The 20,169-nt window shown below is 38.6% G+C and overlaps 1 protein-coding gene across 2 annotated transcripts in view; it reads left to right on the top strand.

Annotated features, from left to right (window-relative positions):
• The window catches only part of EPHA3 (EPH receptor A3), a 171,328-nt gene that overhangs the window by 36,891 nt on the left and 114,268 nt on the right, over positions 1-20,169 (top strand). For both annotated transcript variants that reach the window (XM_074531577.1, XM_074531571.1), the window contains exon 3: positions 15,893-16,553. In XM_074531577.1, the coding sequence (XP_074387678.1) occupies positions 15,893-16,553 (661 nt within the window). The remainder of the gene's footprint in view (positions 1-15,892; positions 16,554-20,169) is intronic.

The following is a 20,169-nucleotide window of genomic DNA, read 5'->3' as shown; positions in this document are numbered from 1 at the left end:
TTCATGTAATTTGGAGTTATTGGTTTTGTTATTATTAGTTTTTTTCAGTGTACTCCTTTCCCATAAAAAACAAACCGAAAATGATAATTTCTCTGAGGCAATAGGATTGAACCATGTACTGGTTTTACCCAGATGGAAGCAGAGTGCAATAAGTTTTTTTGAGGAGAAGAACACATTCTTTGAAGCAAATAAACTTATTTATTGTTAGCATCTCAATCTGTCACATATGGACTGAGCATGAGAATAGCTGCCTCAAAGGTTATCTTGTGCATTCCAGCATTTGCACGGAGTTTGGGGTGTGTGGAGAGGGTTAGGTAATAGATTTTGGTTTGGTTTGGCTCTTGTTTTCTGGGTTGGATTTTTTTTTTTTGTTTGGTTTTAGTTTTTGTTTGTTTTGGTTTGGGGGCGTTTTGTTTGTTTGTTTTTGGGGAGCTTTTGGGCTGAGCTTTTCGGTGTTTTTTAATGGTTTTTTTTGTATGACCTGAAACAGAAAAACCAGGTTGTTCATTATGTCTCCCTCCTGTTCAGTGCTGTGCCACGAGCTCCTTCTGTTGTTACCCATCTTCAGATGTTTTGAGTTTCCTGCTGGGCAAGAGGGGACACTGGCAGAGGTATTCAGGTGCTGTTGATGCCTGGGGAAATAAAATGGAATTATTTAATCTAACTCAGTGCTGGTCCTCAAGCCTGGACACCAAAAATCACTCTCGTGTCCTTGCTAAAGTTTCATTAACAGAGCAGAGTGCTGCTTTGACACATTAATTGGTCGCCGTGCTTTCTTTTTCTCCAAGTCAACCTTTCCTTTGGTCACTTGATTGAAATTACTGATAATTGCAGGGCTGTTAGGGGTCTGTTTGTGCAGAATGGACGCAAAGGGGCTTTGCTGTCCAAGGGAGCAGGCGAATGGTTCCTATCACCTGGGAGCTGCTGGGTTGTGCTTGTCCCACACTCCTCCCCTTAAAGAAAAAGGGCAACCAAGCAGAAAAAAGGCAAGATAAACCCAACAGAATACCACAAGAAGTTACTTTTAAGGAAACCAGTTCTTCCTCATTGGAAAATGAATGTGAGAGTGAGAGTGGGCTGGCACAAAATTAGCATAGGGAATATTTCTTTGCCTCATTTCTGCATTATAGAACAATTTGTTGTGTTCAGCAGTTACCAACTTTCAGGAAGATAAATGTGTTTTTAATTTTTTTTAAATGACTGCTGAATAATGTATTGTACTCCTGCAAGAAAAGAGTAGGGTTTTGGGTTGTTTGAGATTTTCTGGTTAAGTGAAACGAAAAAATTGCACAGGGTAATTTAAACTGGTATAGGTTCCTGGATCACAGGGGTTTTTGTATAGATGTTTAACATTGTGCCATATTTAATATTTTCCTTTCCAGGTGTAAGACAAAGAATCAAATTAATTTTTTTTCCCAACAGACTTCTTTGGTTTTTTGTTTCTTAGCCAGCGAAAGCCAACAATGCTTTCCACTAAATGTTCTTATGACACTTTGTTTCAACTTTTCTTCCCTACTTCAGTCAAAGGCTGGAATTTCTGTATAGTTTTGATTGCCCTTTTCTTAGCTCAGGCCTCTATTTTCAGAAAATAATGTCATTAAAAGATGACTCACTCCATTTGTGTGCTCAGACATTTGTATTCGAGTGTTACAGAAAAGTCCACTTGAATTTTCTGGCTTGTAGTTATTTTAAACCAGGACATTACAGATACTGTTTAGTCTGATGAAACATGAACTTCTGTTTTGAGAGATGTTCTATTCTTTCTGCTGTGATAATTCACTGTGGAGAGGCATGGGGCCCTCTCTCTCAAATCTGTGCTATAAAATAGCATCTACCGTTCAAACAAAACTTCTTATGGGTAGAGATGAGTCATTCTTACATGTTCCTATTATGCCTTTCACAATGGAATTGGTCCTTCTCAGTACTACCACTTTTCAAGTAATAAAGGTAGCAGCAAAAATACTTTCCTGTACTTGTCTGCTACAAAAAAAAATGCCATTACGTCACTTTTAGGAACATTAAACTTTTTTTTCTTCAGGTGACCTACTTTTTAGGGTTGATATTTCTGAGATCTGGTCCTTTTTCCACAGCTAATCTGCCTTTATTGTGCAAATATCAGTTTATTTGTAATTTAGTGCATCCTAAATAATTTCAATTCTATCTAATTTTCAATTTTAAGTTTTGTATTTTGTGATCATAAACCAGATACACTTGCATGGATTTTAGGTTGTTTCTGTGGCATAGGTTTGTTTGATTCCTTCCTCGGAACACACATGTGCAGTCACTCCAGAATTCCTGTTCATGCCTCAGTATTTTAGCTTTTATATTTTTCAGATTCTCTGCTGCTTTACTGTGTACTTTTGAGCTTCATATTAGGGGATGGTAAGTTCTCTTCACAGAGTAGGGAGACAAAACAATTCCTTCTCCAAATCTCAAGCTCAAGAGCACAAACACCATGGGGCTGAAGAGAGAAAAACAAGAAGGATGGGAATTCATGGGCTGAAGCTGTAATTGGACAGTTATCTCCAATATGCAAATATGGAGGAGAACTGATCAAAGTGAGAGACCCCGTGACTGTTTGGGCATTTTGGGACCATTTTGGTTCATCTTGGGTGTGGCCCTGGCAGGACTCTTGTGCTGCCCAAGGTGCATCCATTGAGGCCTTCTAATAAATCCCTACTTTATTCTTTAACCTGTGTTCTAGGGCAGCCTTCTCAAGGCATCACTGTCATGACTGAATTACAATTATTTAAATAAGTGGCTGCTCAGTATAGCCTGGAAATAGTTGACAGAGATGGTGTTCCTGCTGTGGAGTGAGGATACCTTCCCTGCTGATGGAGGAGACAGGGCCCTTAGGTTCCAGGAACAGAAAATTCTCATTGGGTCTGAGGAATCACAGAAGGTGTCTGGGAAAGTGCTTTTATGTAGGAACAAAAGGCCTTGCACAGGTATTCAGGGCACACTCTGTTTTCTCATGCTTGGCTGGAATGGAAGTCCTCTCATCATCATTTAATGAAGCAACTCTGTGACCTGTGTGCCTGCACAGCTGCTGAGTTACTGGTTTAACCTTAAATCACCTGCAGGGCTGGACTGTTTCATTGTGTTTGTGCTGTTTGTGCTGTGCTTTGCTGCTGCTGAGATGGACAATTTCACCTGCACGGTCCAATGCTCTGTGCCACACCCGGGGGCTCTCCTGAGAATCACCATGAGGTGGCTGTGAATTATGCAGGAAAGCAGCAGTGCTGGATCCTTGCTGCAGTGCATTGAGTGATACCATCCTGGGAGGGTGCCCTGGTTTAGGGCAAATTTGGGACAAAACCTCTAAAGGGGTTCCTCAAGAACACAAATTCAAGCGGCCTCTCTGCCAGCTGGTACAGCAAAATATTTCCTTGGAGAAAGGTGGAAAAATCTGTTTAAAAAGCAATTCATTCACAAGCATGAAAAATGAATAATATTAAACAGGAAAACCTCTCACTGTTCTGGAGAGATGGCAAACTCAGCAAGTCCCCTTTGTGGGCTGTAGTTTGCTCAGTTTGTTATCAGTCCCTCTGGTGCTGCAAATGCCGCAGCCTAGGCCTGGCCTGCCGGGCCTCAGGGGTGAGCTCCCGGTGTTTTCTGGGTTTTCAGCCCAGAGCAGGACTGATCAGTTCCAAGGAAATGAAAAACCACAGTCGAGTGAAATTGTCTGCCTCAGCTAGCTAAAAACTAACTAAAAGCAAAGGAGAGCTCTGTCCTGCTGTCTGTCCATGCTGCAGACAACGCAGCAACGGGGAGGAGTGAGTGCAGTTTCTGAAAACAAACTCCGCACTTCTTCTCGCTACCTTCACTCTCAGAACCAATCTTAAAGGTGCAAAACTTATTTCTGGGCTAAACATATGAGTGGGGATAAAACTCAGCATCATAAAGTCACTTCAGGACAGAGGGGAAACAGTCTAGAAAGAAATTTTGTGGCTCTAGATGTCTCTACCAAAGTGCACATCTGCTGTTTGGGTCATGGTGAGCTAATGATGTGGCAAAGGAATCCAGTTTTGCCAAGGGAAAGTTCTGAGTATTTTGTTCCTCCTATGCTTCAGAACTTGGCACTTCCCTTGCTGAACCTTTTGCAGTTCTTCTGAGCCCATCTCTCCAGCCTGTCAATGTCCCCTGAGTAGCAGCATGACCCTCTGGCATTTTGGCCACTCTTCTGAATTTTGTGTCACCAGCAAACTGCTGAGGGTGCTCCCAGCGCCATCACCCAGACCACTGATGAAGATGTTGAACAGGATTAGACTCTTGGGGTGTCTCCATACAGACTTTGTGATCGCAGCCTCCTAAACTTGGCTATTCAGTTTCAGTTCTCCTCCCTGTCTGCTCAACTGTGTTTTCTCAGATTCTCTGTCAGCTTGTTATGGGAGAAAGTGGTGAAACTCTGCTGATTCCTCCTGATGGTTTCCTTGTCCTTTGTCTGCTTGGAAGTGATTCCTAGGATTGCTTTTTCAGTTATTTTCACAGGAATGGAGACTGATTCCTCAGGATTTCTCTACTCTCCAGCCCTCTCTTCCTGTCCCAGCCTAGGAACTGGAATTAACACTTTGATTGTTGATCATAGCAGTCATTTCTGTGTCTTTATTTAAGGCTGTTTGTTTGGTTGGTTTGTTTCCCTGTGTTCTGTTTTTGGTGTGTTTTTGCTAGGTTGACATGTAGACAGATTTTTCCTCATATCAGCTCCCAGAATGGGCACTTTAGGAACAGGACTGAGCAGAATGAGCAGTTAAGCTGTGTAGGGCCATGACTTCCCTTACTGTGCAAGTTCACTTTTCCATGTGGTGCTTAGAGGTCAGATGCACATTTCTGTACTCTTCACAGGAAAAAGACATCAGAGAGAGAGTGTATTTTAGCCAAGTATTTTATTTGTGTTGTTTTACTTTGCCTTACCCGGACAGTGGTTATTTCTTAAGGGCAGTGAATTTTAATTTATGCTTTATAACATTGTATTAGACCATCTTGAGAAATACAAGCTTGTATCCAAAATGTCCCAGACAGAGTAATACAAACAATTTATCATTTTTATAGAGGTCAAAAATGCTTTAATTAAAGACAGAAATTACAATACAAAATAAATACATGTGGTATATAGAATATGGCCTTTATAACAGAAAGTTATGCCTTACTATTTTTAAAAAAAGAGTTCTTATATTTTTAACTTCTTGGACTCTCTGCTCACGTAATTATGTTTAGCAGAAGTTCTAAGTCTAAGCAATTTCTTCTAAAACTGTGGTATCAGTAAGCATATAAATAGTATTTTATTATTTTCTTTCCAAAAATCTCTGTATATAGTGAATGAAATGTTAAATGTGTTTAAATTATATTTAGGCATGTGAAAAATTATTTTGCAGCTTTTTCACTGACTTTTTGTACTCAATTTAAGTAAATAACAGTCTTACCAATAATGGCAACAAAATTATTTTTCTATTGGAAGTGTTCTTATTTATGGAGTGAAATAAGTGCAGTGTGATTACAGTAAACACAATTTCTCATTTACTAGAAAATAATATTGCATCTAAAATTAGCAGATTGGAATATTCCAGAATGTTTAATGCATAAATTATGAAACTCCCAGGTATAAAGTGTGTGTTTAACATCACCTGCATAAAATACTCCTTTGTGTTCAAAGGTATGTTTTGGGTTTTTAGTTTTATTTTTCTTGTTTTTTCTGACAATTGAAATGGATTAAAAAATTTTGGTATGCTTGGGGCACAAATTGCTGTTTTCATGACAAAAATTTTAGTCTTTACACTTGAAATTTTGGTATATGGAATATGAGGCTTGGTGTAGTCCAAGACAATGTTTATTTGAAGGTTTATTTGTTTGCATGACTCCTTTCCTTTTGGATACAGCACCACTGTGGTTCATCAGCAATATTTCATTCAGTATCACTTGAAAAATAGAACTTCTCTTGTTATGGTTATCAGCTTCCTATGTTCTCCATCTCTTTTTCTGCTGCTCTAAGTGGCATGTGGGTTCAGTTCAAGCTGGAGTTCTCATTTCCCAAAACATTCCCAGTTGGGATGTTGGCTCTGGGACGTGAATATGAAACAACTCTGAAATGCACTTCTGGACTTCATTGCCTATCAGTAAATCTGTGTTCCTGCCTGCGTTTCATGGGTTATAAATCAGCAGTGATACTCGATTTTTCCTGTTTCCTGTGGCTTGAAGCACATTCCAAGTGTTTTCATGTCCTGGTTTTCTCACTAGGTCCCATCCATCTTCTAGGGGAGAATTCTGATGCCAGCAATGGAAGGAACTCCTGACAGCTCAGGTTCTTTGTGGGTTTTGATTTTCACTCTCACAATGGTTCAGTGGGACCCTGGGAAGCAAGGGAGTGAAGCTGAAGTTCTGAAAGAGTGTTGCATACATGTGGTAGCTTGTCTAATCAAGTATATTAAAATATAATTTTTATCTCTGGTTTATGAGACTTCAAAGACTTAACTCACCCAGAGAGGCTGTGATGGCCTTAACTCAGAGCCTTGAAATTGATTCTTTATCAGAAACATAAATCATTTGACACAGTCCCTGACCTTGGGGCAGGAAAAGACCAGAGATAGGGAGAAGGTTGGTTTGTCTGTCCTCCTTTGGGTTGTGATTCACCCATTCCTCTGGAGGTCATCAGGACATCCTGGAAGGCCATGTGGTTACTTCTGCAAGGCTACCTGGATGGCAAATACAGGGGCTCATTGTATTCTGGTTCTGAGTAAACTTTCACCTCTGGACTACAATCCAGCAAAGTAAATAAAACACTGAAATCTTTGTCTGAATTTTTTTTCCCCTCTCTGCAGTCCCAAATGCAGAGAACCGAGTCAAACACACATTTATTGATGCACATTCCCAGTAGACTTCCATATATTTAGTGTGCTTTGTGTTAAAAAATAACAAACCTCTCTCCTGTGCAGTTGTTTTCATTTTGAGCTTTTCACGTACAGGTAATCAGTGTCTTACTGAGAGCAGTGAAAACTTAACTTGATTTTCTAACAGCAGGACCTAGAAGTGAGGCAGTTTTGAGTGTTTGAATACCAAACTTGCAGTGCAGTACTATTGAGTGTGTTCATATCCAACATTATGACAAAGAAATGAAGCTTGAGGAAATAAAAGTAATATATGGAACTATTTTTGCCATTACACCTAATGAACACTCTTCATCTTTAGGGTAATTCTCTGAACCATGCTTAATCTCTGCAGTAAGGTATTGGTGCCACTGATAATTACTGTAGTGCATTTCTGGAAGCATTTTGTGCTCCACTGTGAGCTAGAAAATGAAATTTAAGCCTCATATTTACATGCAAGGCCTAATGGAAGAATTTGGTGAGTAGGATTATAGCTCTGGAGTTTCTGTTCCTGTTGATGTCTCTCTAACTCCCACAGAGCAAGTACACAAATATCTCTATTTAATGACCTTTGAATTTGCAGTTCTTTGTGAGCCTACTCTAAAACATGACAATACCTTTTAGAATTGGAGTGTCCTATTCCTAGAGACATTTGGCTCTTCCTTGGGCTTTCAATGACCTGTGACCAGATTTTTTTTTTCCAAGTATTTGTTTGTGTATTTGTCAGCTGTTTTGTCTAATGAGCTTCTGTTTACCCAAGATTGGATGTGAACGCACCTGTAAGCTGTTAAAGTATGATTAACTTTTGGGGGTTTTTTATGGTTGGTTGACTTTTGAGGTTTTTTTTTTTTTGTTTTGTTTTGTTTTGTTTGTTTTGTTTTGTTTCTACAGATAAAACTACATATTTTTGTGGCATGCTATTTTGTAGTTCCCAGTGTGGACAATTCATCAAGTAACAAACAGAATTTTTAGAAAACGATCTATCTCCAATTTACTGCTACACTATAGAACTGTGAACATCAGCTAATGCCATTGCTCCTCAAGAGTTTTGGTTAAAATCCTGGTTGAGTTACTTCTGTTTATTCATCTCATATTAAATTAGGCATGAGTTCTTCTCTCATCCCTAGCCTGACACAGGAAAAATAATTGTTTAATAATGTTTTAGAGCTTTGAGAAATCAAGAGTGTCTCAGCCAGAGGTTGAGAAGATATCTGGACTATCTCCAGAATTCCCAGTCTAATTACTTTCTCCTTGTTCAGCTGAAACAAATTTATCTTTAGAAAATATGAAATGTCAATGAAATATGAGTTCCTGTATTAAGCATATTTTTCAATTAGAATAACTGGAAATATGTGCACAGAACTAACTTTTCCTAATTGTATGGTGAGGAAATTAATTTCCATAGAGTTACAGTAAAAATATAATAATTACCATCTCTCTTTTGACTCAGCAGTTGACAAAAGAATAATTACCTTTTTGGAGGTATTTTTAACTTAGCCTTTTAAGCATAATGACTCTTGTCTGATTTTAGCATGTGTTTAATTTTCAAGACCCTATATGATAGCTATATTTAAAAAATAGTACGTGTGCTATTTTTATTTATTGCCTTTTTTTGCTGTACTTCCCAAGCAAGGGATTGGAGGAAACAATATGAATATTATGCTTTTCAGTTATATTCATAACTAGTTTTGGCTTGTGCTCATTAAAGGGGAGGTATGATGGCTGAGACAGGATTTCAGATGCTATTTTCTTTAAGGTGTGTTGCCTTCTTCAGGAATAAAGAGGCAACTTCAGAAGGAAAAATGTATTTTATTGACGACTCAGAAGAATATCATAGTATAATTTAAATGCCCCTACTGAAGAATGCAATTTTTAATGAAAGGATAAACTCATGAATGAAAAGGAAGCCTCCTCAAGTAGTTATTAAGAAATTATTCTAAAGGTGGAAACATGGAGATATGTGAATGTGTAATTGCCCAGCTGAAAAGATATAAATAGAGATAAAGAGAACATATATAAAGGATAAGGATAATATATCCTTTATAAAGGATATAAAAAGAACATTGCCATATGAACAAAGTTAAAACCAAAATAACCCAAATACCTTTAAATTATGGTAATTACTCTGAGCAGCCTTTTATGGGATTGATTGTGGGCTCCAGCTGTCATGGAAGTTGTTTGAGTTTCAGATGAAATTGTTGCCTCACATGGACCTATGAAGCATTAGCTGTGTGTCACTCGCCCAAATTAAAGGTTTCCATTTCTAGATTAGCTCCCCATCTGGGTTGTGCCAGGGAGTTGAAGATTTCTGTGGGATCAAGGTCTTTCAGAAGGGGCAGAGTCACAGTTCTTGCTTTTATGTGCAGGATTACATCCAGTGTTGAGATCTTAAAGCTTCTATTGTGTTGGAGGCCAGAGATCCTGGGGCTTTTCCTCAGTTTTTCATGCAAAATTCCAGCTCCTTGGAATTGGAGATCCTCTGGAGCTTGAGGGAGACTGCTGCACTCAGCAGGAACCTTTGCAGTGTCACTTTGGGGTGACACCACGCTGGGGCGGCTTTGCCATCATCAAATCTGCTGCAAATCTGGAAATAGGGACACAAACTTTTCAGCATACAACTCTTCCATTTCCATTCTTAGCTGTGTTCTGCTCTTCCATTTCCATTCTTAGCTGTGTTCTGCTCACCTCCTGCTCAGTATGGGGTTAATCTGCTCCTGCGAGAGGGGTAAAATTTTCCTGCACAAAACTGGGAATAAGTCTCACCTCTGGACTGGTTGGTATGGTGTGACTGTTTTCTGGATCCAACATTGCTGTTTGTTGTCTTTCTGCATTGCCAGTTTACTTATTTATGCCCTGTAAGGCACTGGTTTGAAGGACACTTTGCTCCAGGAGCAGCTGGAGTAAGGATGCCTGGTTTGCCTTTTTTTTTTCTGTTCAGTTCTGCACTTCAAAAACAAGCAAATATTATTTGGATTAAAGGGGAAAAAAAAGTCTGCTATGTAAAATTTGCTCAGAACTCTGTATCCCTCTTTGGTTTAATCATCTAAGAACAAATGAGATTTTCTGTTGGGAAGTAGTTTTATATGGATTTGTGTTCCTTGCCCTTGTGCAGTAGTACTGCCAATTATATTTATTAGCCCTAAATATTAAACAGCTGGAAGGATTCCATTGTATATAAATAAGACATTTGAGACCTGGAAGGTTGCCATTTCTAATACAGCCAGCTGGTGCTTTTTACAGTTACATTCAGCACAACACTACTGAATTTCACTTCCATTGAGTGTTGTGTTAATGACAATAGGAGAATGTGGGGTGGTTTGGGATTTCTCTAGGAAATGCCATTGTGTAAAAATACATTGTTCTGAAAGACTGGCTAGCAGGGAAATGCTATATTATGCACCTGTTTTGTGCATTTTGATGTAAATATTTTTTTTGTTGATGTGTTTTGCTGGCAAATCCAAAACAAGAAACTGCAGGGGCTTTTCAAATGTGAATTTTTAAGTGTTCTTGTGCCACAGATGTTTTTCACTTTCTCTGTTGTGGTGTTGTTTTCCCATTTAAGTAATGGTTTCATTTTTAAAAAATCCTGCTTGCTGATGCTTCTGCATTTGCTCATTCTTTGATTATTTTTTTTTTAATGCAGGCATCATTATTATGGTTCCAGAAATAGCTAAAATAGTAACGAAATTATTGCCCCATTGTTAATTTGTTCCTAATTTATTTGTTAGAAAACTGAGACATAAATGTGGGTGAGGGATATATTCCTGTTTAGCTAGCCAGCAAACACTTTGGAGAAGTGGATTCTTCCCACTTTTGATTGACTGTGTCCTGATTATTTCTTTGTAACCACTGCCTGTGTGGGTGGCCACATCCAGTTTTTGGTGCTGGGTGGTGCTTTAGGTAAAGCAGAGGATGGTGCTGGACAACCTGATACTGTTTATATGTGTTAGTATTGAAAATTTACAGGAGCTGATTGTTATGAGCTAAATGTCATGTCTAACATTGTGTGAAATAATTCCTTGAAGACGCTTTTTTCTTCAGACTGCCACATCCACAGATGTGTGAGATCTACCTTGGATAAATTTCCATCTCTGGAACAGCCACACTTAGAGGCTGAATCTAACCTAGTTCATTCAATGCTTGTGGACAAAGGTGCTTTTATAAAAATTATTGTTCAGTACAGATTTCAGCTATGGGGACTGTTGTGTTGAGAACTTGCCAGAAAATCTGCTTAACCTGTGAGATAAATAAGATTAAAACCTGCTTCTCCAGGAGATATATAGCTTAGGGGGAAAAAAATGAAGCTGTAAATACTTTTTTTTGTCTGACTGGGTGTTTGAATGCTGGATTCAGATGTCTGTTAGGAAGTCAGATGTTTTCCTCCTTGTGGTGACCTTTTTACCTCACTGTGATTAAGAGGCTTTTGCTTGCTGATGGGTGAGAATCAGCTGTCCTTACAAATTTGATGATGAAGTACTCTTCTGTCTGCCAATTAGAGATGGGGGAGAAAAGATGGTTTTCCTCAGCTTTCTGCAATTTGGTTTGATTATTAGTTGAGTAGTCCCATGATGAAATATGCACTCATGCTTTCTCACTATTGTTTATGTGTGCTTAGATTCTGTAAGACAATTACTTATTGTAATTTTTATTTTATTTCGCAGTTCTTTAAAAGTTCAGAAGCATAACTGTATGGAACACAGGTCTGACTGGCTTGGATAATATGGGATAAATTTGGGGCGAGGTGTATGGTAAAATGCTAAACCTCAGTTTTTCTTGGGGAAGTTTAGTATCTGGGTACTCTAAATAAGCTTCTCATGTCACCTGAGCACTCAACAGACAAGATATTAATATTTTGTCTTGGTTGCAATTCTGAAACTTTTTTGCTTAGCTATGAAGAAACCAAGATTTAGGTTGAAGCTATGATTGTACCCACAGTCTGTGTCTTATGAAGGTTTATGTGATGGAAATGATAATTTCACTGTATGTATAACTTAATCAGAAAACTCTTGCAATGCAATTTATTCTTCCATTTACCACTTAGAAAAAACTAAAAACCTCTGCCTAGAGCCAGTGGCCTGAGGTAATTTCATTGATTTTTGAATGTCAAATGCAGAAAAAAATTTTCCATGGTACTTTTAAAGTTTCTTAAAATCCCGAATCAGATCATTCTCTGTCCTCTGATCTCAGTTGGTTGGCATTTATGGGCCTTGAATCAGCATCTTTGGTGATGTTATGAGGAAAGTTTCCATACTGATGAGCTGCCCTGGAATGCGTTCTCCTATAATATGGTCATCACAGGGTTTTTGTTAATAGCAACCTTTCAGAGCTCTTGCATCCTGCTACTATTTTGTTAAGCTTTTAAACAGCATGTGGGGAGGTTCTTTTTTATATTTAGAGTTGAATTATTCTAATGCTCATCTCAATTTGCAGTTTTATACTTTGTAGTTAAAGAGTTTTATAGCAATGTGATGCTGACTGAAAAATGGGGATTTTTTTGCAATCACACAGTTGCATGTATGTTTTATTGTAAATCACAAAATATCCCTCTGTTTCTTATTGTAATTCAGATTTTTTTTTTTAAACTGTGATGAATAAAAAGACACAAAAAGTGATGTCACAGGCAGGATGCAAGAATTGAGATCACTCATGTCCTAGATTCCCACATTGAGAGGGAGCTTTTCATTGAGGCTGCTCATGACATCCCAGAAACTTCCTACATTCACTTCTGTACATTTCCTTTTGTAAAGAAATTGCATTTCCTTTTGCAAAGAAATTGCAAGAAGTAAACCAAAGGCTTAAGTCCAGCACAGTGCCAGATCTTGGAGAAGAAAATCCTTTTTGGCTCAACTTTGTCACTCAGAGACATGAGTTAGACCCTCTCACTGGAGATCTGGAGGTTTTTCTCCGCCACTGAAAGCAATCTCTTGTTTCCTGTCATTAACAGTATCCAAAGAAGATTTTAAATAGTGAAAAGCAAACAAAAAGAACATTTTCCAAAAGCCAGATTACATGCTGGGAAGGGAGCGGTGCTATGGCACTTCTGGAAATGCTTCAAAGGTATTGAAAGTGCCTGAAGGCATCAGGGGAATATGACATAAATACTGTGTAATAATATTAATTCAGAAATTGTGGCCCACATCATTCTCTCATAGAGTCACTGACGCTCTTTTATAAACATCTTCCTAAAAAATTTTGAATTTATCATTCCTATTGGGCTTGGAGGAGGACAGCCCTGTCATTTTAGAATTTAGGACTTGCCTATTAATTTCCTCTCTAGCAATTTTGGTACTTGCAATTCATATGTTCAACTTGCCTTCTTTAAAAAAAAAAAAATAGAGATAAATTCCTATTCCAGGGATGAAATTAGGCAGGGAAAATAATAAAACAGACGGACATGGGAGGTACCAAAATAAAATTAAAATAAATGGGAATACAAGTGTTTGAGAAACCTTACTTAGTAAAAAACCCTCAATGTCCTTGATTATCTGTTTACCATTAAGATCCCTTTAAATGGCCATACAGAGGTTTAATGGGAACAGTTGCAATGTATGAGCAATGCAAATGTACTGCTTGCTTTTTACTTTGAAAATGATCATTATTGAATTCCCAAATGTACATGTTGGGATTTGAATGCTCTTCCTGTAGTTTTGGTGAGTTATTTAATCTTTTTCTAATGAAATAGCTGCAATCTCCACAATTTTATAACTGTTAAAGTATTTTAGTCAAATTAGCACTGAGAGAGTGGCATTTCCCTTCAGCAATGCTGTAGTATTAAATGGTAGATCTAAAATTTTGTTGTTTATGTAAGTGGACTAACACAGACTTCCAGGCAATTTGATCTTTATTGAAAATTACTGAAATTATAATTGCATTAAATTATTAATTGAAACTTCTGGGTGAAGAACATAGTAGTGATACTGCCTTTGTTATGCAAGTCCTATATCTACATTCAAAAGTCTGTTGGATAAGAAGCTTCTGGCAAAAAAATTTATCACGAGACTTGTTCAGAAAACTAACATCTTCCTGTGGAGATGTTTTAAACTGTGCCAGTTCCTGGTTTTGGCTCTGTCTCCCTCTGGACATTTTAAATAGAACTGATTAGAAATTATATGGAAATGATAACCACTGAATGACTTCTGAATCACTGCGAACTTCTTAAAATGTCTCTAAAATTTGGTTTCATTATATAATCCTATCTAGTTTCATCCAGGTGTTGTTACTCAGTGTTTATTTGTCCAGGGAAGAGCTGCAGATAAATCAGTGCATCCAGCTTCACTGAGACAATTCTGGCTCTTTGAGGCAGGGTTGGATGGCTGGCTCAGGGCCTGTGCTTGTGCAAGGACATCTGTCAGAGGAGGGTCCTTCACTCGCTTTTGGGAAGCTGGCAGGGGCTGGGAGCCAGGGTCCAGCTGCCTCTTCTGCGGGCAGCAGCTCATCCTTGTGTGGCTGCTGCCAAGCTCTCAAGTGGCCATGGGCTCCAGTGTGGTAATGTTGCTTTAAAAAGTCCCTGCGCTGCTGGCTCTTTTTGGGAATAGATTCTGCTATGGCATGCTGCAGCATATCAGCTGCTGTAGACACATCCAAGATTGTGTTTTAAAGTCTGTTGAACTAGTCAGGAAGAGATAAAACTTGTGTATAGTCAGGTCTGTAAAGTGAATTGCAGTAAACTTGGTTTCAATTAAAGGAAAGAGTATTTACACTGCTTTTATCTACTGGTTTAATGACATGGTTTAAAATCTTCACATCCACACATCTTCAGTGCTGTGTGGACAATTTCATTGTGCAGACCAGCTCTTAGTCAGATGAAAACTTCCTTAAATTAGTGGGTTGAGACTGAGAACTCTCAGATGCTACTCTGATATGTCCATGTTTTTTTTCCTTCCTTTGTATATGTGTGTAATATACATGCATTGTAAACCCAAGAAACTGTAAGCACTTCTGCACCATGGTTTTTGTCTCTGTAGTGGGAATAGTTCTTTCCTCTCCTACTGTCTGCACTACAGTGAAGTCCTGTAACAAAAGGTGCTTATATAAAACAAGTAATTATCAGACTGAGATCTTAAATAGAAAGTTGATATGACTTGATTTTTGAGGGAAGATGTTTTTCTGGTAGAAATTCTTCTTTGTCTCCGTTTCTTGAGAGTGGCAGTGACTTCTGACATTGATTCTCCAGTTTTTGTTGTGAGGTTGTTTTTTTTTTTATTTTTTCTTGTGAGTGATAAATATTCCTCTTTCTTAAGTGTGACTTTGGAAACCAGGTAGGACTGGTATGTGAGTAATTCTCAAGTAGGAAACCCCTTCCTTCATGTTTTGGGTCAAGAGAGTTTGTCAGCTGAGGACTGCTGTAAAAACAAATCATAACCCTGTCTTCTTCCAAAATCATTCCAGTGTCACAGCCTATGAAGTCCACTGAAAAACCACCTAATCAAGATATGATAAAGTGGTAGTATGTCTTAGACCAGCTCAACCCAGTTTCCAGAATTATTGTTTGTCCAGAGTACATTTATCGCAAGGAAAATCAATTGTCATGCTTTGAATAGATGTAAAAATGTAACATTTTTTTGCGACTATATGGAATTTCAGTTGGAGCCATTGGCTTTTGTTTAATCTTGGAAATAAAGCTGGTTCTAGGAGTGCAAATGTGTGTTGTCCTTGAGGGTCTCTTCCATTTTAGGTGAGTGTAGTTGTTGTAAAGGCCTGGAATTGTGGGTGAAAGGACAGCACTCCTTATTGTTTAGGAAACCACAGGTTTTTAGTAAAGCAAAATGGCTGTAGCATCTCTTTCATCCACCTTGAAGTAACTTGGTAAAAACTGACTTATTAATGGGGAATTCTGTGATCATTTAAGATGTTTTTAGTTTTTATTTAGAAAAAAGTAAGAGAAGGTTGAACCAGACCTTATTGTTTATTTTATAGATATGCCCAAGCAAAGTTATTTTGGCTTTTTCACAGCTTTTGGTGTAAACATTATTTTTGTTGGTATAATAATTGATCTTAAAACATTTTGTTTTCTTCTTATTTTGTGTATCCAGTGGGAAGAGATCAGCGGTGTTGACGAGCATTACACTCCGATCAGGACTTACCAAGTGTGCAATGTCATGGATCACAGCCAGAACAATTGGCTGCGGACGAACTGGATCCCGCGCAACTCGGCTCAGAAGATCTACGTGGAGCTCAAGTTCACCCTGAGGGACTGCAACAGCATCCCCCTGGTGCTGGGCACCTGCAAAGAGACCTTCAACCTTTATTACATGGAGTCTGACGACGACCACTCGGTCAAGTTCAAGGAGCACCAGTTTACAAAGATCGACACCATCGCGGCCGACGAGAGCTTCACGCAGATGGACCTGGGCGACCGAATCCTCAAGCTGAACACGGAGATCCGTGAGGTGGGGCCCATCAGCAGGAAGGGCTTCTACCTGGCTTTCCAGGACGTGGGCGCCTGCGTGGCCTTAGTGTCGGTGCGGGTCTACTTCAAGAAGTGCCCTTTCACCGTCAAGAACCTGGCCATGTTCCCAGACACGGTGCCCATGGACTCCCAGTCGCTGGTGGAGGTGAGGGGCTCCTGTGTCAACCACTCCAAGGAGGAGGAGCCCCCCAAGATGTACTGCAGCACGGAGGGAGAGTGGCTGGTGCCCATCGGGAAGTGCTTGTGCAACGCTGGCTACGAGGAGAGAGGCTTTGCCTGCCAAGGTAACCGTGCCCTGCGTGCCCTGCTCTGCTCTGAGCCCTCTGTTGGGCTGTGCTCCTTTTCTCCACGTTCTGAATCCCTGCAGAAATATCAGTCAGTTGGGTGGGGGTTTGGTCAAGCTGTGTTAATAACGTAATCTTCTAAAAATATTTGGTAAGAGTCAACAGCTGATTTTTAGTAGCACATTGTGCAGCAAATCTAGCCTCTCTTACCACTCTTGGACCTTCTTCCATTTTCTTAAATGTTTGTGTCAAAAAAGTGATTTTTTTTTCAGTGTCGTCTTGTCTTTTATACTTTGTGTCTTGACATATGATTTCTGCCAATGAGCTGTGTTGATTAATTGGAATTGGTTGGTAAAAAAGATATGGTATTGCTCCTGTAGCATAAATTATTAAATGCAGATACATTTGGAAGATTAATAGTTCAAGTTTATTCATAAATACTCATGTATTTTAACTCTATCTTCTCCAAACTTTTGGTTTCTGCTAACTGTGGTTATGTGAATGCTCCTAAGAACAAGAGTACACTGGGGATTTGGATTTTTTACAGAAATGGTCCTTCTTAGAAATCTTAGAGGAATCCATGCTGTATTTACTAATTTTGTTATCAAGCAAGATGATAGTAGCTAATATTTTATTCTTTTTATAAAATTACATTTTGAAGCTTTGTGCTGATTCAGTCTTTTCACAGTGTGCCTCGAAGGGTGCTGGCTGTGGCAAAGGGTCTTCTGTTAAATATACAAGTAAAAATTAAACAGTAATGTCTGGAAATCACATGGTTGGAAGCACAATAGCTGAAATGTTTACTGTGGGGTGTGTGTATGTTTAGAACAGAAAATTTAAAGTATTCTGAGCCTGGCTGGGACAGTGCCTACTCCTTTTTAATTAGTCCTACAGCAATGCATATATCAATCAAGTCCTGAGGAGTTACTGAGAACCCAACAAACCATAGCCATGACTTTTTTTCAGACAATGACAGGTGGACATTTGGGGGAAGGGGTAAGAGTATTCTTCCTTTGATTTTTCTTTTGGGTAGATTTTAAATAATCTTTTGCCCTTGAATAAATTGAGTAACCAGGTACGAGAATGCTTTTCTGGGGTTAGATACTGTTATTTATAAAAAACAAAGTAAGCTCTTCTGTTAAGAGCTGAATTCAGGGGAGGATATTTTATTGTTCAAAAATCCTTTTTCCAGGGCCTCCTAAAGCTCTTAGAAATGCTAAAACATGAGTGAATCTTTTATGCACTGTGTATATTCTTGTTTGCTGCAGAGCCTGTGTTCTGTGAATGGTTGGAAGCTGTTGGTTTAGAGTTTCAGTCACACGTGAGCACAGAGAGACTACAACTGAGCAAAAGTAAAGCTAAATAAATTAAACTGAACTTTTATTAAAAACAAGTTCTCAAAAGCTTGAGGCAGGCAAGGCAGCTCCTACTGAGTTCTGCAGAGAAAATCAGACCATAGAATGAATATATTTTTCTGGTTTGTTTTTTTTCCTCTCACTCACAGTTGATCAAGGGAGTTTTATATGATGAAGCCATTAACCGTAGCAACAGGTCCTTCTGGTTTATTCTGTTGTAACATAGAATGTTCTACTAACCTTTATTGGAAGTAATATTGATCAGATCCTTTCAGTGTGCTGTGATTGAAGTGGCTCTTTAAAAGCAGGAACTCAAAACCTCTCATTTGTTGGTATCAATGGTGCAGCAGGAGTTGGAAAACTCAAAAAAGCAGCTCAGCTTTGACCTCAGGATCAAGGCTGCTCCTGCATCTTGCCTTTTCTTTTTCTTCTTTTCTTCTCTTGCTCCGTCTCTTAGGGTGTTTAAGGATTTTTGTGTTTGTTTAAGGATTTTTGTGTTTGTTTGGGATTTTTTGTTTTGGTTTTTTTGTCAGTGAGAGGGCAGTAGAATCAGGGTTGTGGCAATGTAACCCCAGAACGGTGTTACAAGCAGGGGCTGGAATGAAGACATAACTTAGGAAAAATAAGTTTTAGTTGAAATCTGAAGGAATAAGTAGTAGTAGAGGTTATTGTCTTCCCAGTGGCTGAAAACATTTAAGAGCTTCTCAAGCTCAAGATCTTAAGAAATCACTACTTGATCCTGTGTTCAGATGGTTTCTGATTTTGTTTGTTTCCATAATGCAGGTTTCATAAACAATGTCATTTTGCATTAGCAGGAGATTATCACTGAGAACTACAAGGAAGGACCTTAATAGTGTAAGATGAGCCTATTTAAATTCCATTCAGAACAGTTTTTCTTTGTACTTGGAAAATTAGACACAGTCATGGCCTCCCAAATAACAAAAATGTCACCAATTTCCTTAACTGCTTTCTTTTCTCTGCAGAACCAGGAAAAGTCAACATAAACTCAGACCAGTTTTTCTTATTAGTGCACATTTTTATAACACATTTATGGGTAAGCTATGAAAGCCAGCTCAGCTGATGGGTTCTTTCTGGGTGGAATATTGTTCTGCTCTGGATCCTGTTGAGTGATTTTTCCTGTACAGCAGCAACATCCCTACCTGTCAGTCAGCAAAAGAATTTCACTGTGACCATCCTTGTCCTCCTTATTGTGTGTTTGTAGAGCAAAGATTTCCCAAAAATGATACACTTGAGGTTAACAGCTTAATATTTAATTCCTGCTCTAGCAAAGGCTTGTGCACCTGTTCAGTGTTTTGGAAGAATTAGAGTTTGTCTGATGTAAAGTAAGATGTGTTGGGGAGTAAGTTGGAAAAAGCACCCTTTCATACCCATTTTTCACCTAATTAATACATATATTAGTTAATTAAAATGGTACATATCATACACTGTAGGCTGTTTGTTATTACAGGTTTTTGGCATCACAAGGATCCTGTCTATTTAATCTTATTTTAATATTACATGGTTAGCGGGCCTTCTTCCTCACAGTATCTTTTATAAATTGTATTTTCCTGTCACTTTGACCAAACTACATTTTCCTGGCATCTTCTCTTTTAGAATTAGTGTGTTTTAATTAGGGGAGAAAAAAACCCAATTGGAGGGAACTTGACACTTAACTTAATGCTTTCTAATAATCTCCATCCTGATCCTTAGTCAACAAGGAAAAATCATCTTTTCAATTTGTTCCCCATCGAAGAGGCAGAGTAGATCAGGTTAGATCTGTCTTACTATTCTTGCTCTGACAGTGACTAGTGGCATCCTCCTAAGGAAACTAAGGGAAAGTGTAAGAAATTATATAAAAGTGCTGCTTTCCTGGGCAAAGCTTCTGCCAATCTACTGCTGACCTTTGAAGATTTAAGACGTATTTTGTAAGAAAGATTATATACAATAGGAGTCAGTGACCAGTCTCTTGGTAATTTGTCTATATTTTGACTCATTTATATTTTTAATCTCTTAATTTTTGTGGCAATGAATGCCATATCTTGCCTTGTGTAGAAACCATAACTTCTTGCTGTGTTTAACCCTTCTCTTTTAGAGTCACTGGGATAAGATTTAGCATATCCCTGTATAGTAAGGAAGTAAGTGCTCCCTTTTCAGCTTCCATATGAACAAATTTCAAGACCTCTTTCATGTCTAATGTCTCTTGTCTGAGCTTTTCCCCTCTACTGGTGCCTTCTTTTTTAAAGGACAGACTGGTTGCTCTG

The sequence above is a fragment of the Zonotrichia albicollis genome, chromosome 2 (genome assembly GCF_047830755.1).
Source record: "Zonotrichia albicollis isolate bZonAlb1 chromosome 2, bZonAlb1.hap1, whole genome shotgun sequence".
Taxonomy (NCBI): Eukaryota; Metazoa; Chordata; class Aves; order Passeriformes; family Passerellidae; genus Zonotrichia; species Zonotrichia albicollis.
This window is presented reverse-complemented; position numbering and strand designations above follow the sequence as displayed.